Source organism: Hemicordylus capensis, chromosome 1 (genome assembly GCF_027244095.1).
Source record: "Hemicordylus capensis ecotype Gifberg chromosome 1, rHemCap1.1.pri, whole genome shotgun sequence".
Lineage (NCBI taxonomy): Eukaryota > Metazoa > Chordata > Lepidosauria > Squamata > Cordylidae > Hemicordylus > Hemicordylus capensis.
This window is the reverse complement of record NC_069657.1, coordinates 196,636,976-196,659,211: the sequence shown is the minus strand read 5'-3', so window position 1 is coordinate 196,659,211 and position 22,236 is coordinate 196,636,976. Positions and strand designations below refer to the sequence as shown.

The 22,236-nt window shown below is 43.2% G+C and overlaps 2 protein-coding genes across 8 annotated transcripts in view; one reads left to right on the top strand and one right to left on the bottom strand.

Moving 5' to 3' along the window:
• Positions 1 to 8,789, bottom strand: part of DCAF17 (DDB1 and CUL4 associated factor 17) — a 41,856-nt gene extending 33,067 nt beyond the window's left edge. The window contains exons 1-3 of one of the 4 annotated variants that reach the window (XM_053265670.1): positions 8,652 to 8,789; positions 7,659 to 8,028; positions 5,619 to 5,722 (exon numbers count right to left, since the gene is read on the bottom strand). In XM_053265670.1, the coding sequence (XP_053121645.1) occupies positions 5,619 to 5,722; positions 7,659 to 7,829 (275 nt within the window). In that variant the 5' untranslated portion in view covers positions 7,830 to 8,028; positions 8,652 to 8,789. Of the gene's footprint in view, positions 1 to 5,618; positions 5,723 to 7,658; positions 8,029 to 8,475; positions 8,598 to 8,651 lie in introns of those variants that run through there. The other 3 variants (XM_053265659.1, XM_053265703.1, XM_053265693.1) reach the window with 3 other exon arrangements.
• The window catches only part of METTL8 (methyltransferase 8, methylcytidine), a 69,349-nt gene that overhangs the window by 205 nt on the left and 46,908 nt on the right, over positions 1 to 22,236 (top strand). For 3 of the 4 annotated variants that reach the window (XM_053265735.1, XM_053265726.1, XM_053265711.1), the window contains exon 2: positions 2,608 to 2,738. In XM_053265735.1, coding sequence (XP_053121710.1) covers positions 2,734 to 2,738 — 5 coding nt within the window. In that variant the 5' untranslated portion in view covers positions 2,608 to 2,733. Of the gene's footprint in view, positions 1 to 2,607; positions 2,739 to 8,745; positions 8,977 to 22,236 lie in introns of those variants that run through there. The other variant, XM_053265717.1, reaches the window with a different exon arrangement.

Genomic DNA, 22,236 nt, shown 5'->3' with positions numbered 1-22,236 from the left:
TTTGATATGCGGGGGAGGGACTGAGAAGTCTCCAAATATTTATTTTTAAACAGCTTGGAAAATTTGCTGGCTTAAAAAAAAACTATCTAAAAAGTCCTATAAGTGGCTTGTTTCATGGCAAAAAATCACAAAAACTTCTGGAAGAAACAGTATTATATTTATTTTATTCATTCATTCATTTATAAATGCACTTATGTTCAAGTTGTTTTGCAACCCAGAAGGTCTGAGTGAGAACTGTGAAGCATGTCTGGTGCTTTTATTTTATTTTATTTTTCTTGTGTGTGAACTGCTCCCCAATAACTTGCAGGGACTTGAGGGTAAATCTGGCCAACATGTTAATGCAGCACCTCCATTCCAGAGGAGATGTGTGTTAAAGGGCTTTAAAAGCCTCCTGTGAAAAACCTTCTGGAATCGAACTTGACTGAATTTGTTCAGAATTCTGAGAAAACAAACATGGGCTCACCCTGCATGGTTGAAAGTCTCCTTTGCTAATCTGCAACAAGGGGGCCATTTTAATCATTCATCTTTCTAGTGTGTTCTAGGCATTAAAAGTAAAACAAATGTATAGTACTCAATGTATATCACTATATATTGTGACGTGCGCGTGTGTGTATTCAGTGAAATGTATTTCCAGGCAGCATACTTATTTTGGAATATCAGACTTAAATCCTTGGGGGCCTGGGGTGTGTGGAGGCCCTGGACTTTGAATGGGGGGGCCCCATTTTAAAATCTCGTCTCTGGGCCCACTCCAACCTTGCTACGCCCCTGCCCTTGATGCTTTTAGCTAAATGTTCCTCAAACTCTCTTTTCGTCTCCCTTATTGTCACCTTGCATTTCTTTTGCCAGAGTTTGTGTTCCTTTCTGTTTTCCTAATTTGAGCAGGCCTTCCAATTCCAGATCTCACAGTGCTCACACAATTCCATGTTGGAATAATTAGGAAGGGGACTGGAAATAAAAATGCTAATATTAAAATGCCCTTATACAAATCTAGTGTGGCCACATTTGGAGTACTGTGTACAGTTTTGGTCACCATATCTTAAAAAGAACATTTTAGAACTGGAAAAGGTGCAGAAGAGGGTAAGCAAGATGGGGCTTGGAGCACCTTCCTCATGAGGCAGGGCTACAACATTTGGGGCTTTTTGGTTTAGAAATAAGGAGACTAAGTGGAGACATGATAGAGGTTTATAATAAATTATGCATGGTGTGGAGCATTGGTTACTCACAGTGAAGGCTAATTCTTGCTACTGAATTTGTGGACATCTCACATGGTTATCCTTCCTACATGCTCCAGGAGGCAGTTCTATGATAATTAGGTAGAAAAGCTTAAATAGTCTGGGAAGGAGAACTTGCCCAGTTCGTAATAGCCAAGCCCAAGGTACAAAAGAAAGCAAAATATAAGACAAAAACCAGACACACCCAGTAGATGAGGATGCCCGTATGGGTGGGTCGAGATATCCTCAAACCCAGCAGCAAGAAGAAGCTTCACAGTGAGTAACCAATGCTCTTTTTTCTGGATTGTGAGGAGAAGTGAATTGAGTCCAAGGTCACCTCTTCAATAAAGGCTTATGCTTGCTGTAATTTCAAAAGTATTTGCCTTTGGCATGTGGTATCAGTAGTGGGGGTGGGGGATTGAAGAAGTTCATCCATCCAGAGCAGAGATGCCTGTGACATAATAGAAGCCACAGTAGAGGTACACACAGCCAGGGAAGCTGCTTCGTGGCCCTTCTTAAGAGTTGACAGTCTTTTTCTCATTTGGGTTTCTCAGGGAGGAGTCACCATCCCTAGGTAGTATGGTTCCTGAGAGTAAAGCCACCACAGGAGCACCGTGGTGTAGTGGTTAGAGTGCTGGTCTAGGACCGGGGAGACCCGAGTTCAAATCCCCATTCAGCCATGATACTAGCTGGGTGACTCTGGGCCAGTCACTTCTCTCTCAACCTAACCTACTTCACAGGGTTGTTGTGAGGATAAACTCAAGTACACCGCTCTGGGCTCCTTGGAGGAAGAGCGGGATATAAATGTAAAAATAAATAAAAACATAAATAAATCTGTGGGAGGAACCTGTAACATGTTTGTGGCCTCCTGATTAAGACTGTAAAACCTGTTAACAAGATTTGTGGGTTTTCTATTTGCAGCTGGAGTTTTCTACTCCTGTCTAATGGTGTCTGAGAAGCAAGCGGGGAAAGGAAAAAGCAGTTCGAGCTGTTTAGGCATAGGAAACACCAGTGCTTCTCTAGACAGGGGAACGTGTTCCTGTGCAGAAGCTGAAAAACCAACTGGTGGGGAAAGGCACAGAGACCTGGGAAGAGGTGCTGAGGTTTGATCATCAGATCATTAACCCTCCTCCCTAGACTCTCCCACCACATCTGTGTCCTCTGTCACTGGAATGGGGTTATCAGGGTAATCTGGGGCAGCATCTGGGGTGTCCAATACAACAATAGGCCGCGGGTCTCTGATCAGGCCCTTGTGGGTCGAGATCTAGGAATTCGTAACCTGAGAGGTTGCAGAAGAGTGGGATGGCAAATCCCTGTCCCCCTTAGTTTTCTTATGGCCCACTGACCTTTTGGATTTTTTAAAATTTTCTCTGCTTAGACTTTTTCTTCTTTTTAGATGAATCAGAGGAAGATGAAGAAGAAGAGGCGGGAGCAGCGGCAGAGTTCCTATGCCTGTTCCTCTTTTTTGCCAGCTTAGGCAGATTACGCTGTGCCAGGGACTGTACCAGGATGCCGTTTGGCCATGAGGTAAGGTGGACTGGGCGGAGGAGTGGGCTGGTTGGAGAGGGTAGGTAGGAGGGGCTAGGCATGAAGGCTCAGGTGTCACCAGGTCTGTAGGAAGCTGATCATCCTGGTCACGCCAAGGAGGTTGAGGACTGGTTGGGCTGCCATCCTTGCCTGGGTCTGCCAGGGCTCCATGAGGCAGTGGCGGTGGCAGCAGAGGAACACCATCAATACGGGGCCTCTGTTGCTTGTCTAGCCCAGGGCTGAGGTGCTCCCGCAGCTGGCCTGCAGGAGTCGGGTGGGGGGTCGGTAAGACAGCCAAGGCCAGAGCGTGGCTGCATGGAGTGAAGAGCAGGGTCTTGCGCTCCCGCTGGGGCATTCTAAGGCTACAGTAGCAGTAGAGAGAGCCAAGAAGGTGGCAGTGCTTCCGGCACAGGTGTGGATGGAGACTGCTGGTGCCGTTTGGAAGCTTTAAGCCCCACCATGGGTCATGGTGATGGCCACCAGCCTGAATAGTTTTTTAAAGCAGCTTAGCCAAATTCATGGAGGACAGGTCTATTAATAGTTATAGGATGCCTCCAGGCTCAGAGGCTGGGTGCTTCTGAATACCAGTTGCAGGGGAGCAACAGCAGGAGAGAGGGTATGCCTTCCTCTCTTGCCTGTGGGCTTCCCAAAGGCATTTGGTGGGCAACTATGGGAAATGGAAAGCAGGACAAAATAGGCCTTGGGCCTAATCCAGCAGGGCTGTTTTTATGTAAGCTAAATCAACATAGATGCGTATTGAAAGTAGCTCCATTTTTCTCACAGGGGAACTTTTTCTCTCAAAGGAATCCCTCGCCATCTTTCTTTCAGAATTTAGGCTGTCACTTCAGTATATAGTTTGTTGAAGCTAAACAGGTTTAGATTTGGTCAGTGTTTAGATAGGTGATTGTTTGGGACCCCCTTATGTATGCTGCCTTGAGCTCCATGATAGGAGGAGGATGGGGGAAAGTGTAATCAATAAAAATAAATGTGATTTCATTTTAATCACTTCAGCACAGATAATGTATTAAATTGGACCTCTGTATATAAAAAAGTTCTTTTTGAGTACTGAGCTCCTTAAGCAGCTTAAGATGAAGTGAGTATTTTCTTAAGAGGGTAAGCTTTGCTACTGACTTCACTATTTGACTTAAGGCTGCCACCCCAAGCATTTATCTGCAACTCAGAACTACTGTAATCAATGAATTTCACTTCTAAGTAAATCTGAGGACTTTGGTGCCAGCATCCTCTTTCCAAAAGTGGCCCAGAAAGTCAATAAGCAGGGCTTGAAGGTCAATATCCCTCCCCCATTGTTTATGTCAGCATCTAGTATTCACAAGTATTCCACTGCTGGACATGGAAATTCCATTTAGAATTCATGACTGATAGCCATCTATAGACCTATCCTGCATGAATCTGTCTATTAATGCTATCTAAGCCTAGCTATTCCTACATCTTGGGACACTGAAGTTCATGTCAGTTGTTCTCATATATGGGTCCCCAGATGTTGTTGGACTACAGTTCCTATGATCCCCAGCCACAATGGCTGAAAGTCATTATTATGGTTGAGAAGGATGGGAATTGTAGTCCAACAGCATTTAAGAACCCATGTTTGAGAACCCTTGCCATAAATTAACCATGCATCATGTGAAGGACTTTCTTTGGTCAGTTCTGAACTTCCTGCCAGTTTCACTGGGTGATCCTGAATTAATTATAGCACCGTCCATGCTTATAGTATTTTACGATTGCCACCCAAGATTCTAAATCAAGGGTATGCAACGTATGGCTCCCCAGATGTTGCTGAACTACAACTCCCATCACCCTCAATCACAATTTATTACAGCCGCATGTTGCTTACCCCTGTTCTAAATCATGGAGAGCAGGGGCATAGCAAGGTTGTAGTGGGCCCAGAGACATGATTTTTAAATGGGCCCCCCTCTCACTGAAGCTCAGCTCATGAAGCAAAGAAATTTTAAATGAGGCTGAATAGTGGTAACAAAAAGCATAGTAAAATTTATAGATAGATAGATAGATTGTGTGTGTGTGTGTGTGTGTGTGTGTATATGATCCTATATCCTATGTGCCACTATAGAACATCATCCTAAATTATTTTTAAAATGGATTTGTAAATTGTGGAAGATGCAAGTCATTTAATGGTACTAGAGAAAGACATGCTGTTCTGGTAGCTCCAGGTCTTAACACTCACATCAATTTCGGAGGATGAATACAACTGAAGGAAGCCTGGATGGGTGCGCAGCTGGGGGAGTCAGTCATGTGACTTGCCTCTGGGGGGCCCCCCAAGGCAGTAGGCCCCCAGACAATTGTCTCCCCTTTCCCTATTAGAGTTATGCCCCTGATGGAGAGGATCTTTCTTCATGTACAGCACTTCCCTCTGCAGATAAGAGCGAAATGCAGAAACATCTGGAGGTCATGGTCAGGGTGCATGTTGGTGTAGGAGGGATAGTGGGGCTAGCAAGAGTGCTCCTGTTAGCATCCCTTACGCATTGGCCCTCTCCAGAATTAATAACTTCCCATGGATTGCAATGCTATGCATAATTACTTGGACAGACGTTGCACTGAAGGAAATGGAACTGACATCTAAAGCAAGACAAGTTAGGCTCTGGCTGCATAGTAGTGTACTACAAATTCTGGTTGCGTGAAGATATTTTCTACATCATAAAATTTTGTCAAAAGTACCAGGATTGTTAATCTTGCAGATTTTTCATGTCATTTTACAGGCCTCCATTTTATAAATACATACACATGTGATTACCTATGCAATCGCATATAAATAAAACAAAGTTACACTCACATTCACAAAATTTGGCAGAACAAACAATTCCACAAGGAAATGAATATTTTTTAAAGGGAGGGAAATCAAAATACCTGCTCACACAGCATCGATAATTGTCAAAGTAAATTTTCCCACTTTGATAAGTAATTGGAGATGTGGAATGCGTTGTCCAAACATTCTTGAATGTTGTACTTTCCTGAAATAAACCACAGTGTTCTGTAATATGATATCATTTAGGAGACATATTTAAATTGGCCATAAAGCTCTTTTTAAAAAAAATTATTTTGTTGTGAAGATAAGTTTATCTTTATTAATATTATACTACCAACTTGCAATTGTTAAAATTAATGTAGAAGTTGAAAAGAAAATTTGAAAAAATCCCTTTGTATCTAAGAAAAACACAGTTTTGTGTATTGGTTTAATTGCATTTAAATTATCCATAGTTCATTTACATTTTAAAATTGCTTATATACATTTCCACTGATTAGTTGTCTCTACACTTACAAATACTGTACAGCAGGAATCTGAGATGTAAATGTAATGGCACATATTTTAATTATGACAATGAAAAAAATATTTAATGTAGCATTTCCACACCAAGAATACTTTGGCCTGAGTAGTACAGAATGCTTAGACTACAAAAATTTATTGTTTTTACAATTTATCGTCATCATCATTATCCTGGGTTAACAACCCATGAACTCACTTCAACCTTTAATATGTGTACTTCTTGAACAGGCTGAAGTGAATTAAAAGAGAATCAACAACTTCTGGCAAGATCGGAGGTTCCAGATTAATCTCTTTCATTCCAGATATATAATGTAATCAGTAGTAGGGATGCTTTCTTTAGTGGACAGAACTCACAGATTGTATATAAACACAGCTACCCATAAAAGATCCAGTGCAGTCAGTAAAAGAGTGTGTCTGATAAAGGTAAAGTTGTGCCATCGAGTTGGTGTCAACTCCTGGTAACCACAGATACTGAGGGCCAAACTACACATTACATTCAACTCACAATTAGTGCTGATGGGATTAAGCACTAAAAGATTTCCCCCCCAAAATGCAGTCAGATCAGATCGCCTGTAGATCAGGAGTGCAGTAGGTTTGCAGGGAGGCTTTAATCCTATATCTTATAAGCTTGTGCCCGAAATGTTTCGGAGGCCATTGTAAAGGCCTCCGAAACGTTCCGGCGCTGGGGCGGGATTCGGTGCTTCGGCACCAGTGGGGGTAGTACTTTAAGGGTGGCGGAGGGTGTACTCCCCCCTCCGCCGCGTTTCCCCCGCCGGCGCTCTGCAAATTTCAAGCCCCTTGGGGCAGCAGCATTCCTCCCTGACGCCCCGTTCCCCCCGTCAGCCAGAAGTGGCTGGAAGTTGCGACCGACGGGGGGAATGGGGCGGCAGGGAGGAACGCTGCCGCCCCGAGGGGCTTGAAATTTGCAGAGCGCCGGTGGGGGAAATGCAGCGGGGAGGGTGTGAGTACACCCTCTCCCGCCGGTGCCGAAGACCATTCGGGCACATCCCTATCTTACCATGATCCTGATCAACCCTCCCTGTTATTTGTCAAGGGGAAAAACACTGTTATTACACAGGTGAGGAAAGGGTATTCAGGTTAATGCCCACTATTCCCTCTGTGGTCTGGATCTGGCTGCTATTTTTAAAAGAAAAGCTACACCTGTCCATGGTGCTTGATATACTTACTATAGCATGTAGTTTGATCGTCAGGGCCCTTTCTCGTCTCATAATACTCTCTAAACCTTGACTGCATTACCAGGGGGCAGGAGGATCCTTAGAGGCTGCTTGACACATTTCAGATCTGTTTAGAAAGTATGTCAGTGTGTAGGATACAACACCAAATCCATATGTAGACCATCATAAATGATGATCTACATATGGCAGACCTGTTCAGCTTCAGCCCTCCTGCAGATGTTGGCCTACAACTCCCATAATCCCTAGCTATTGGCCACTATGGCTGGGGATTATGGGAGCTGTCATCCAAAAACAGCTGGGGGGGGCGGAATTGAGCAAGCCTGACATATGGATTTCAGTTCAAGTTTTTAAACAAAAGTGCTTTCTGTACAAGAAATTGGCCATGGACCAAACTGGGACACACCGAGAGGTTTCCATAGCCATTACCTGGCATATTAGCTTCCTTAGGATCCCCATGTTTTTCCTATAGACCACACCGGCATCTTTTGTACAAAATCCTTGCAACCTTCTGGTTAGCAGGCAGCAGACATTGTGAACCTTAGACACATCAGAGGAAGAGTATTTTGCTGCAGTAGAAGTAGATGCACTGGAAACCATTTTGTTGAAGCAGCTAAATTCCACTTTGATTATGGTTCATTCAGAAAGCAGAAGGCTAAACAAGAGAAAAAGCCAGTCGTCTCTGTTTCTCAGCTCCAGATTTGACCAGTGTGTGTTCTCAGTATCTCTTTAAGTAGCGATCCTACGGTCTCCATTGATGAACTCAAAACCGCAAGAGTCACAATCGCCTTCCGAATTCCTGCGTGATATTAGGAGATCCATAGAGAGAGAGTATTTTATGCCGATTTACAAACCTCTTTTGCCACTACCCATCAACTTTAAACGTCCCTGTTCCTGAGATCCCTTACCCGGCATAAGCCTGCCTATTCTGGGGGAAACATCTTTTTAATCCTGGAGGCGAGCGAACGCAGTGAGACTGATTTCAGAGTAAACGTGCATCGCACCGGACTGAGCGGCTGGCACTTAATGTCAATATAATTGTTGCGATCCTGTATCGAAATTAAGAGCCAGCCGCGCAGCGTGGAGTGGGTTACAGAAGCACCTCGACCACCCTGGGAACAGAAAGGTCTCAAAAGGGATGAAAAAGAATCAGATCAAGACGCGCCTTTTCCATACTAAATATCAGACTAACTTATAGAAGGGGAGCCACAGTTCCTTCCTCCCCACCTACGCTTCCGATACCCACCATGGTGGCACCATGTATCCGAAATCTCCTAAAACAGCAAACAAAAATAAAAGGCAGCCACAAAATGGATCTTTTTTTCTACAGACGCGATTTTCGCCCCGCCTCTCCTGCCGTGCCTTCTCGCAATGCTCAGCGGGAAAGGTAGTTTTCACTGCAATATCCTTAAGGGAGCATACCTGTACTTCGGGACTACAACTCCCGAAACCCTCTGCTCTTTCCATGTGGGTTCGAGCCACGTGCTCTCGCTCTCTTCCCACTGCTTGTTTAATCAAAGCGCGATATGGTTGTCTTGTACTGCCGCAAACTCGGGAGACTTGTGGAGGGATCTAAAGTTGAGCGACTTGGTAGTTGGTATGAAGGAAGCTTCTAAGAAGTTGCGGATGGGTGGAATCGCCACTTTATGTGTACATGCCTTTAAAAAAATTAAACATAGTGACTCGATTTGAAGAACCGCACGTCAGGGGTATATGCTAAAAGATTATCCGGCATAACGTTTTAAAGGTATGTGTTGTAATCTTTTTTCTCCTCCTTATGCTTCTAAGATTACGTTCTGTTTTACTTTACTAGATTTGAAATGCTGTAATAAAATCACGTACTGTCCTAAATTATTCTGGGTAGGATACCGCAAGGCTTTTTGCCAAACTTACAGTATTTGCGTCAGCTACTTTACCAAGAAAACCACATGGCTCTGTGGTTGCCAGGAGTCGACACCGACTCGTCGGCACGATTTTTCCTGTCTGCGTTACTAAAATTTGCATTTCATCATATGTAAACCAACCAGTTACGTCTCATTAACTTCAGCGCATCCAGGTAATCATGCCTTATGCTACAATCCTGTGCACACTAATTTAAGAATGAGATCTACTGAGTGCAGTGAAACTTTCTCTTGAGTAAAAGTGCATAGGATTGAGCTACATGTAAGACTTCCTTGTCTTGAGATAAGGCATGTTGTTTGGTATATGTGGGGTCCATTGATTCAATGGTATTGCCACTTAAAAGATTTTGAGTAACAGCTGGAAAGTCCTCTGCCTGATATGAAGAACTGCTGCCAAGTTAGATTGATGGAACAAGGCTAGATGAGACCTTGGTTCTGTGGCTAGCTGATTTGCTTTTCGCATTGTGCCAAACCTGGGACCGTCCCAGTGTGTTGAAGTGTTTGGAAACCTTCAGCTGGTATGGTAGCCACGTTGTGAATAGGGACTCACTTCAGTGAGCATCGTTCATTGCAGGGTTCAAGATTTGCTCTGGTTTCTAGTCTGTTTCCAGGTTTGGTTCAGGTTGTTGGTTTTTACCTACAAACTCCTGAATGGCCTGGGACCTTAGACTCTGGAAGATCAGTTCCTCCCAAATGAACCTTTTGTGATCCTTCTCAGGGTGCCTCCCTCCCCCACCTTGGGAGCTTAGATGGTGGCTATTTATTATTTATTTCTCTATGTAAACTGCTTTTGGAACTTGTTGAAAAGTGGTATATAAATATTTGTAGTAGCATTATTGAAGAGAAGGCCCTCTCTGTGGTGGCACTGCGCCCATACAATTTCTGCTCCAGAGAGATTCACCTGGCATCAGAACTGTTTTCTTTTAAATGCCAGACTAACACTCAGTTAAGATGTTACTCTAAACTAGGACTTAAGCAGGGATGGGCAAACTTGGCCCTCCAGCTGTTGTAGTGATGTCCAAACCAACTGATTTTGGTTTCTAACCAACTCTAGTAAACCTAGATCTAAACCCAAGGTCTGATGTGGGTTTCAGATCTCAATTTTTCAAGGAAGTTGCTTAGAATAAACCAAGATTGGTTGGCAACCAGTTTCAGTTCAGACATAACACGGAACCACAGAAATCTCTTTTCACTGGAGTTTGTTAGCTGCCTTGAAGCATGCTTGTGGTGGTAAGTCAGAATACAAGTCTTTGAAAACAAATTTTCCATGCCTGTAATTTTCAAACGTAAATTCGGTGTTGACTGGAACAGGGAAAGCCAGAAGATGGCTTGGGATGTGCTGGTAGATCTCTGAGTGATTTGTCATAACCAGGAATTTTTCACACCCGGCTTCAGCTCGCAATTCCTCTGGAATGGAGGGCGTGCATTCACATATCGGCCAAATTTACCTTGAAGTCCCTATCAGGGAGCACTTCACACACAATTTGGGTTTTTTTATTGCATGTTAGAGTGCAGCCCAATTTATATCTGGAATAAAAACATAAACTTTTTGCGTTGGTGTTTTTGGGTAACTTCGAACTCACAGTAAAGCCTCTCAGTAAACCTGCAGTAAAGCCTGCTGACTGGGAAAGCTCCAGTTTTGGGCTAATCACTTCTTTCTCAGCCTTCCATGTTCCTCACCTATAAAATATGGAAAATTGTGATTGCCTTTGACTAGATTTTTGTTCAGCACTGCAGACTAATTTTAGAGGCTTGTGTTTAAAACCCCTAATCTGTAGTAACTCAGATATAAATGTGTATGTGTATACAGTATAAAAGTTTTCTCCTCTCATGGGGTGCACTGCAGCAGGTATTTGGCTGTGCCCCTTGAGCTGCTATTTTGCATCTGGCTCTGCCCTGCCCTTCTCTTTCATCTGGCTGCAACTCTTGGATTGCAGTTGGGATTCTAGGTTTGTGAGGGTTTTTTTAAAAGTAGATCCTGCAAGTCTGAAGTCTGCCAACCCCAGGTTAGAATGCATGTTTGATTTTAAAATATGTGTGTGTGAGTCTCTCTCTCTGCTCTCTACATTAATGGCACCTCTTGCATGTGAAAAAAATTCACATGGCCGTGGTGGGGGAAAGCTCAGCAGTGGTGGTGCTTTCTACAAAAGCACAACCATGTTCAAATTTTCTTTAATATTTTGCCCAGTCACACCTAAGCTCAGCAGTGGTGGTGCTCTCTGCAAAAGCACAACCATGTTCAAATTTTCCTTAATATTTTGCCCAGTCACACCTATGTTTGCCAGTGGTACTATGGGAATGCATGAGCTGGGAATGATTGATTGATTGATTGATTGATTGATTTATACCCCGCCCCTCCAGTGCATTACTGCTTGGGGTAGCTCACAACAATAAGATAGACACAAGATACAATAAAAGTAATAAAATTAACTAAATTAAACAAACAAACAAGTTGTCAGATTAAAAACCACAATCATTATTAAGTTCAAATTAAAACTGAAAATTATAAAAAAAGCTAAAGAACCTACCAGATATAACCAACAACAACAAAAATTTATGTGGGGAAAAGAAAATTTAAATATGATAATTTCTGTGTAGCACCCCTCCATGGGAGAAAACATTTTTTCGTCTGTCTTAGCAAGTTGGCTTTTGAGCTATTGTCTAATCTTTCTTGAAACTATGCATTATGACTTCTATAACCACATCCTGTGGAAGTAGATTACCAAAGTTTACTGTGTACCCAAATATGTTTTTGTTTAAAATGTATTGCATGGCATTCCCTATCCCTGTATTAAAAGAAAAGGTAAATGTTTGAGCTCTGTTGATCTTTTCCAGACAGCTTCGAATACTACAAGTGCAATGCTGCCTACAGACCGCTCAATCCAGTTTGTCAGTAATGTTAGCATTTCGAGGCAGTTCCTACAAGTGAAGGCTACCACAGGGCCAAGCCAAATCTGATAGCAACAGACCTGTGTGCAGAATTGAGTCTGTTGCCAAATCTCTCTAGAGCAGCAGGTTGGGGGGAAGTGATTTAAAGCACAGCACAGGAAGGGGTGGGGAGCTGAATTCATGAGGAAGAATCTCCTAACTGTAAGAGTTGTTGGACAGCCTCAAGCAGGCTCCTGTCCTTCACTGGAGGCTTTCAAGCAGAGACTCAGTAAGCTTCTGTCGGGGATGCTATAGCAGTTTCATGCACTGAGTAGGGGGTTGAACTAAAAGACCTCCATGGTCCCATCACTGAGTCCGGTAATTTTGTCTAGTGTCCACTGTCTGGCTCCTCAATGTTTGGGCTGACTCCTAGATCCAAAGAAAATTGGTCAAGGCCTAGCTGAATGTTCATGGTCAGTATCACTGACGTTCACTTTGCCCCTGGCATCAGGGAGTGGCATTGTTGGGCAGTTGCTGAGGGACCAGAACTCTTAGAAGGGTCCTTTGCTGATTCATGAGACTATGTCTGAGCCCATAGCCTTGTGGTGGTGGAGCAGTTCTCTCGGGGCTCACCCCATGGAGGGCAGATTTCTGAAACCCCCGAAAACCTGTCCCTGCAACCTGCAATCATTCCTGATTCACCTGGCATATTTGCCTTGCCTATAGGTTCTGTGACTAAGAAGTGTGCGCTAGGAGTGTAGTTGTGTCCCATTCTGAAGAGTGCTGATTCTCAGCTCATAGACTTCCAGCCTGATCTTGTTATGCACAAAAGGGTTTCCCCTGTTGCCCTCTGTTTTCCACGTTGCCAATTTTCTGCTCCTCATGGGGGTCACTGACTGGACTGAAGCCGGTCTGCTTTGACTGGACTATAGCCAGAGAGGCTTCACTAACACATGAAAGCCCACAGGGACTGTGCAGCTTCAGAGGAATTCAGGGTTGCTCAAATGAACCATAGGGATCCAGACCAATGGGTGTCTGGATCCCTATGGTTCAGACACAAGGAACCATACCAAGGATATATTTACCAGTTTACTTAAGGAAAATAGATTTGAAGAGGCACACAAAGCTAGTCTATCTATACACGCAGGTTACCTAACAATGGAACGGGAAAGTGGGGAGGGGGAGGAAGTAAAGTTTGTTACCAAAGATGCAGGGAATCAGCAAATGGCCAATTTGCTAATTCTTCTGTCAGGAGACATGCTGGGGTGTGGAGAAAAGATGAAGTGCAGAAGCTGGTGTGTGGGGTGGCAGGGGCTGCAGCAAGGAGAGGGTGAAGACGTGTCTTCTGGACTCTCCCTCTGAAAACGGGGTCTGGAGTCTTCTGGTTTCATACTCTTCTAGGTCCTTGACTGCTCTTGGGGTCAGCTCCTACATCCATCATGGATGTAATTAAGATGACCCCAACCCTATTCTTTCAAGTTCAGGTCTTGGATGTTCTTCCCTGTTCCCCCTCTCACTAGTCATAATTAGCTCTCTGCACTGGGGAAGAGAGCTGGTCTTGTGGTAGCAAGCATGACTTGTCCCCTTAGCTAAGCAAAGTCCGTCCTCGTTGCATATGAAAGAGACTAAAAGTGTGAGCACTGTAAGATATTCCCCTCAGGGGATGGAGCCGCTCTGGGAAGAGCATCCCAAGGTTCCAAGTTCCCTCTCTGATTTCTCCAAGATAGGGCTGGGAGAGACTCCTGCCTGCAACCTTGGAGAAGCCGCTGCCAGTCTGTGTAGACAATACTGAGCAGGATAGACGTATGGTCTGACTCAGTATATGGCAGCTTCCTGTGTTCCACCCCAAGATGTTCAGCCAACTTTCCTTTAACTCATATATTTGGCCTTGACCAGTAGATGCCACTTGTTGGTTGGCTTCCCAAAGTAAGAGATTTAGAAGGGTGAAAGGGGGTGAGTTGACACCTGCACTGATCAACCAAATGAAGTGCATACATCAAGGGCTGGCATATTATGCAATGACACATTTGTTTCAAATGCAAATATTATAGATTGCCAGCTTGTTAAACAATAAGCATAATACATTAAAGATAACAAGATACATCAGGAATATTATAAATGTGAAGACTATATTTATTTATTTTTTACATTTATATCCCGCTCTTCCTCCAAGGAGCTCAGAGCAGTGTACGTGCTTATTTTTATCTTCACAACAACCCTGTGAGGTAGTTTAGGCTGAGAGAAACATGACAGGTCTAGAGTCACCCAGTGAGTTTCATGGTTGAATGGGGCTTTGATATTGGCTCTTCCCGGTCCTAGTCCAATACTCTAACCACTACGCTATAGATGAATTGTAAGCATAATGCATCAAACGACTAGCAAGCTATATCAGGAGTACACTGGTTACAGACTAAAGCTCATTATTGACTCTACTACATCAAAGTAGCAAACACAGTAGCCCCATTAATCTAAAGTTCACACTGAGGTTAATAACGCCGTTCAGAAATCAACACTCCCCGTGTTCAGTGCCCTTGATGCAGCTTCTTCTCTTACAACTGCTAACAAGCAATCTTGTGTTCACATTTAACATGGCAGAGAGAGAAATATTGGGGATGATTACACAGAACTTATAGCATTAGGGAGGCCTATACAGATCAGGATCCTGTAGAATACAGTAGAAAAATAGCCATGAAGATTGGGCTGCATGTAACAGTCTATGCAGGTTTACTTGGAAATATTGTAATTGCCACTCGGTTCAAAAGATCTTGTGTGTTGGACTGAGTAAGCTGTAAGGACTGAAAAACAAGGCTCTGTTTTGACTTGTTAATAAGCTTTGCTCAATTTACTAGTCCATTTGTGCTTTATACAATCCTTTCTAGATTCTGATGCTGTAAATCAGTGACGTATTCTGTTAATCAAAACAGTGACTTCACAAAATATTGACGCTCCTTGTCAAGGAGAACATATATACAACAAAACAAGATAAAGGAGAAATGTCAGAGGAGAAAGTGACCAATCATATGATCGGCTCCAAAGACAATGCATTATGAGTTTCGTTCTGGGCATCAGTATCAAGGCAGTGTGTGCGCACATGCATTCAGAGTGGGGCCTTCCTAATTCAACCTGAGCGGGATCTAAAATTAACTGAGCGGACATCAGAAAACTTGTGAGCGTGTGCTCGCCTAAGAGGGAACAGTGCCCCACAGTGCTGGGGTCTAACAGAGAGGACTCTGAGGAGGAGGGGTTTGAGAAAAGATAGGCACACTGGGAAAGATAGGCAGGACCCAAGACACCTATGGCTTTGTAAGCCATTGCCAGCATCTTGATTGTAGTCTGGAAGGCAATAAGGAATAGGGTTAGACTCTGTAGTATCAATGACCCACCCCCATCAGAATGCGGGCCACAGGGTTTTATACCGCCTTGTGTTTCTGAAACATTATTTAAGGTAGCCACACATATATCTCCCTGGTTTGTTGCTGCAACAACTGGAGAAGCTTTCAGAAGTACAAACTAAAATGAGAATTTCAGTTTCTGAAGCTGTTCTTTTTACTGATGACTTTCTCTTCAGATTGAGACAGATCATTGAATGAGTCAGAAGAATCCTCTTAGGTACTTCTATATCGTGACAGTGTGACCAATAAAACAAACAATATGCTGTAGTTTTAGTCAGACACTTTGACCTGTCCCTTCATCAGTATCTGAAAATAGATTTTTTGTAATAAAAAGCAGTGAGTGTCAAGTTTCAGAATCAAAACTTGACATGAGAATTCCAGTTTTGCTTGGTTTTTGTCATCTGTTCAAGAGATGTTTCCTGACTGGTTTTAGTTAGTGAATGAATGAAATTAGCATAAAACCTGTGAAATGTTTCAAATCCGTGGTCACACACCATCACATGGTGGCTGCTGCATGTCAGAAACTGTTAAGTGTTGACTGCTGCTGCAGAATTATTGGATGTTGACATCCAGTACTCACACATCTGGAGAATGCTCAGTGAATGTTTGCTCTCAGAAGTCTTTGAGGAGAATTTGGGTTTGAGGGGAGAAAGCCCTAAAGAGCTTACCTCCCTGCAGGTGATAATCCTGCCTTCCCTAGGCGGGCAGATCACCCGTCCAGATGAGCATCGGCTGCTGCCAGCAGCTCCGAGGGTCGGGGGTGCCAGGATGTGTTGGAGCTCCAGTAATGCACCTGGAGCTCCAGTAATGCACCGTGCAAGTGAGTGGTGCATTGTGGGGATCCCCCTCCCCTCCCCGAGTGTGGTAGCCACGGCTCCTTGCAGCTGCGGCTGACAGACAATGGTAAAAATGAGGTTGAGGGAGCATTCGTGTGAATAGCCTCAATGTATGTGAGACACTTTGGACACTCCAAAGTGGTATGTAAGTGCCAAGTATGATTTTACTTAAGTGTAAAGGTAAAGTGTGCCATCGAGTCGGTTTCGACTCCTGCCGACTAAAGAGCCCTGTGGTTGTCTTTTGTAGAATACAGGGTGTGTGTGTGTGTTAACATTGCCTCCTCCCGCGCAGTATGAGATGAGGTCTTTCAACATCTTCCTACATCACTTCTGCTCGATATAGTCTGGGGAAACATAGCAGCGGGGATTTGAACCGGCAGCCTCTGGCTTGATAATCATGTCATTTCCCCGCTGCGCCATTAGGTGGCTTTACTTAAGTGTAGATGCAACCTGTTGCTTCCAGATGCAAATGAATTGCAGGATTCACCCTATATGTTAGGGATGTAATATTCTAAATATCTAAAGGAAAAGAAAATTCAAGGCGGAGTTGCAATAAAGCCATAGCATCACAGGCAGGTTGAAAAATGAAATGTCCAAGTTAGGAATGAATACACACAACTCTGTTCAAAAAATTCTGCCAAGGTGCAAAGCAAAGTACAATTCAGTCTTGACTACATCATTTTAAAACAGTTGCAGAATCCTACTTTCTACCTAGCATACTAGTTAGCATTTCACCAGTTTTTCAGAAGTCGTATCCACAACCTTCCCTCCAAATTCCACAGGAACTCTTTCTTTTGAAAGTACTTCGGAATGTTTTAAAAATTAAATAGATAATATATCTCAAACAAAAGTATCAACCAGCAGAGAACATAATTTTTTCTCCTGTTATTCTTGTTGAATACCTTAACTCATCTGTGTATCCTTCCACATTAATATATTTCCAGAATATTACAAGTATTGCTCCTAGCAGGAATGTAAATTGGTTGTATTGTATATTGGCTGAACCCAGGTATTAGGGTGTTCTGGGTAGTGGGCAGCACTAGTGCTCCCTATGTTTCCCCCTCCCTCTATCCATCACCTGCAGTGATGATTTCTGGAAAAATTTCCCATGCAGTTTTTTGCATAAAATGTACATACAAATTTTTCTCAGAACATCTCACTATGCAATTTTTCCTGATGCCCTAAATAGATTGTAATCTGGTTTAGCATGCTATTTGACCTATATATTTCATTTAAAACACACACACTAAAACGTACACCATATTAATTTTACATGCTGCTTAAATGGCTTAAAGTTTTTCAGGTAGCCAAGTACTTTAACTGAAATACTTGACTGGTGGTGTGAAAATCAATAAACATACTGAATATAGTTTAAACATTATATTCCCAACAAATTCAAAGTCCACTTGGAAATCATTTACATTGGAACATTTGTAAACATCTTAATATGGCAACTTAACAGTATAAAAGATTTAAACTATTATATATATATATATATATGGTGCTGAGAAAACATTAACTTATAATGCTTTTTAGAATGCCCAAATATATGTTGTTACTTTCTAACTACTAATTTGCTGGTCTGACTTCAACAGAGTGATTTTTGAGGTGAAAACATTTCTGGGGAGAAAAAAAAATTGGTAGTGGAAAATGTTCCATTTTGGAAAATGTTCCAACCCACCATCACTGGTCACTTGATGCCACTGCCTTCCAGCAGTGTTGTATGCCACCTTGTTTGGGAATTCTTGGGCATAGTGGAGCTGGTTCAGGGCTGGAAGCCACTGGTAGTGTGTCAGAGCGACAGAACAGTAGCAGCAGGAGAAGTTCACAAAAGCTGTGACGTGTTGAGTAATCAGCTTGTGAGGAGGGCAAGTCCCCAAACTGCTTCTAAATTTCATGCTGGGCTGAATTAAGATTGCTAATGTTTTCAGTACAGTTAGTTTTTAGCCTACTTTCCAATAGGCTTATGAGATCACCCAGCATTTTCTGTGTGTGTTCGTGTGTCTGTCCATGTGTCCCCCACAACGCCTGGACCAATATGAACCAAAGCGGGTACAATTGTAGGGACACATAGGGACACCTCAACAGTGTAGTTTATGATGATGTCATCCACCCCAATTCAAGATGACAGGCACGTAAACTTTTGAGGTGCAAGTGCCCTAACTTGTGGACAGTCTAACCGATTTGACCCAAATTTGCTACAGCTGAATGGACACACAGGAATGCCTCAGTGGTGTAGTTTATGATGATGTCATCCACCCCAATTCAAGATGACAGGCACGTAAACTTTTGAGGTGCAAGTGCCCTAACTTGTGGACAGTCTAACCGATTTGACCCAAATTTGCTACAGCTGAATGGACACACAGGAATGCCTCAGTGGTGTAGTTTGTGATGATGTCATCCACCCCGATCCAAGACGGCAGACATGTAAACTTTTGAGGCGCAAGTGCACTAACCTGAGGACTTTCTAACCAATTTGAACTGAATTTAGAACAGTTGTAGTGCGTGACACACAGGGACACCTTAATGGTGCAGTTAGTAATGTTGACATCCACCCCGATCCAAGATGGCGGACACATGAACATTTGAGGTGCAAGAGATCTAATTTATGGACCTCGATTTGCACCAAATTCAGTTCAGATGTAGAGACAGTGAAAGGAAAGTAGGCTGATTAGTTCTTACTAGAACAATTTTTTAATGGATAAAGCTTGTCATAGATTGACATTTCCCTGTAACTTTTGAGATAGCTGTTATAAATAAGGCTTATCCACCTGGGATTTAAATCCAAGGAGATGGAAGTTCCCCCATCAGGTGGCTTCCACAGAAGCCAACTATATGGCCTAACGGCTCAATCAAGCCCATGCTGTTTTTGTCTGTCCTAGATCACCAGGCTGTTGGCAGGCAGAAGCTCCTGCAACTCTTCAAACAGATTGGGGGAGTGTGTGTGTGTGTTTTCTTGTTGGTTTGGACAAAGCCAGAGTGAATAATGTAAGACTGAATTATATGCTGATAGATAATTTCAAGCACACACTTTGTGGCTACGAAGCCCTAATTTTTACAAATGCCTGATAGAATTTTGCCAGCCTCTCCTGGCACCATGTATGTGTGCATCCTTTCTTCCACTCTCTTTAATGCCTTGAGTGGTTGAAAGTATAAAAAGACCTGTGAAATAAAATGCTTTGAAAAAAAGGTAATCTATTGAGTGAGGGGGGGAAATGTCGAGCAGAAGAACAATGTGCAGTCAGAGGGAGCAGACAGAGCAGACTGTTTCTTCTGTGGTTTGGGTTTTTTTTTAATGTAAACGGTACAACATTTCAATCTTAATACATGGAAGCTTTTTTGCTGCTGCTGCTTCTTCTTCTTCTTCTTTTTTTAAACTGCAAACTCTCCTCTCCACATTAAAGGGAACAAACAAAATAATCCGACATGGACGTACAGTATGTGTCATAGTCTCTCTTTCTTCTAGCATGCACTTTGCAGGGTACATTTTGTTTCTTGCCAGGCATATTTCTCATTAGTCACCATTTCAACTGAGAAATTTTGTTATACAAAGATAATTGCAGAAGAGTTCTTGGACATTCATAAGACATTTGCAAGGACATTTACTAACTCTCTTATGGCTGAAAAAAACTTTATAGTAACCAAGTACTTGGATCGCACAGATCCACTTTAAGCTATAGTTTAGCAACCCAATCAGTTGTATTTGACTATGGCTGCCATCCTGACTAAATTACTTAATGGAAGAGGGGTGTTGCTGTACAAATATGGTAATGAAGACCCCAGTATTAAGCAGGCCACTGGACATCAAAGATGTCCAAAATCTAATTGACCTCTCAGATAAAAGCACAGATATATGAAGCAACCATTATATGTAGTAAAACATAAATTGTGTCAATTGCTATGAAAGGAAGGTAAAGGTAAAGTTGTGGCGTCGAGTCAGTGTCAACTCCTGGTGACCACAGACCCATGTGGTTTTCTTTGATAGAATACAGGAGGGGTTACCATTGCCATCTCCCATGCAGTATGAGATGATGCCTTTCAGCATCCTCCTATATCGCTGCTGCCTGATATAGGTGTTTCCCATAGCCAGTGGGAATTTGAACAGCAACCTCTTACTCCCTAGGCAAGTTACTTCCCCGCTGCGCCTTTAGGTGTCTGCTGTGAAAATACATATGTATTATTTAATACATATGTACTTTCTTAACAACTGAATGGCACATGCTCAGGAAGCACATTTAATACATTATTTTATTAGTGGAGGCTCTAATTTACCCAGGCTTTTATATGATTGTCTCTGCTGCTGATCTTTGTACTCTGTATTGCTTTTATGCTTGTGTTTTAAATTTTTAATCAAATTTGTTTTATATTTATAGCTTAATATTTTAATTGTCTTTTTTACAATCTTATTTTTAAATTTTGCTGTAAACCGCCTTGGTATTATTTTAATGAAAGGCAGATATAAATCTAACAAACAAACAAACAAACAAATAAATTTCATTAGGATGTGCGTTCCAAGTCCTGGGGCAACACTAGAAAAACCCGCTTTTGAGTTGCCACAATCACAACTGGACCTCCCCAGAAGATCTTAATAGGTGGTGGAGTTCATGAAGAAGAAGGCATTCCCTTAGATACCCTGTGGTGCTTTTCTTTCTCTCTTCCTAAATAGGGCATTTAGGGAACCTGCCTCTCTGCTTGATCATAAAGAATTACATACTGCTTTGTATGTTGTTCTGGGAAAGCTTGAGGCAGGTTTTTATATCTTTCCATCCCAAAATTTCCTGGAGGAGTGGACAAGCTATGGACACATACATCAGTATTTCACTGCAGAGGGAGTTTAACTGATTCCAGTATTGTTACCAAAACTGCCCCAGAGTGATTGGCTAGGGCACTCCAGTTGTGCTCTTGGCAAAAGTAGGGAAATTGGCTTGGATTGGGGAACAGTTCAATTCCAGTATCTATTTAAGCAAGTTTGGTGTATTTGGAAAGAATGAGGAGACATAAGTACAGTTTCGAGGCTTTATTAAGGGTAAAAATGGAGGCTATAGAAAGCAAAAAGGTTAGTCAGGCAGTTTGTTTATTTATTTAATACATGTCTATACCGCCCAAAACGCAAGTTCAATAGTTTAGTTAAGGTTCTAAGTGAGGGTCTTGGCTAGAGGCTTGCAGCAATTTGGCTAGAGCTTCGAATAGGAGCCTGCTTATAGGTTTACAGTAAAGGGTGCCTGGAGAGCAGGGGAAGGAAGCAAAGAGGAGCAGAGAGCTTTGGGAGAGGTGAGAAGTTAGTTATCACCAGTCCTTTCTAGGTGCACTGGTTGCACGACGGCCGGACACTCTGGCCTCTTTTTGGTGCAAAGTGTGGGGCAGAAGTGGGGAGAAAGAGCGAAGGGACAGCAGCCACAGCTCGCTTGTGAGAGTCTGTAGAGTCCAAACAGAGTCTGAGGCCATGGTGGCCTGGCTGGGGTATTTATATCTGAAAACGTGCCCTGAGGGAACTATTGACTCAGTCAGGGGGCTTCCCCTTCCCTGCAGGGAGAGGAGTTCTGTGCAAGGCAACAGGATCCATTGCTTGGTGAACTAGGTGTGTTCGTTAGGGATGTGCATGGAACTGGTGGTTCCGCCGGTTTGACAGCAGGGGGGTGTCTAACTTTAAGAGTGGGGGAGGGTGCACTTACACCTCCTGCAGCTTTTCTTCTGCTGACATCTGTTTTTCTCATAGTCCGTCGGGGCGGCAGCGTAACTCCCTGCTACCCCATTGCCCCCGTTGTCCAGATATAACCGCAAATATCCAATGTGCTTGCCCGCACATGACGTGCGTGTGTGGGTGCGCCGTGTGCGTGCCTGCGCCGGTGCACTCAGCCGCGTTGGATACTTCCGGTTATATTTGGACGGCAGGGAGGTATGCTGCTGCCCCGATGGGCTTCGAGAAAAACTGACTCCGGAGAGGGAGATAGTGGCAGGAGATGCAAGTGCACCCTCGCCCGCCGCCTTCAAGCCTCCCCTGCGCGGTTCT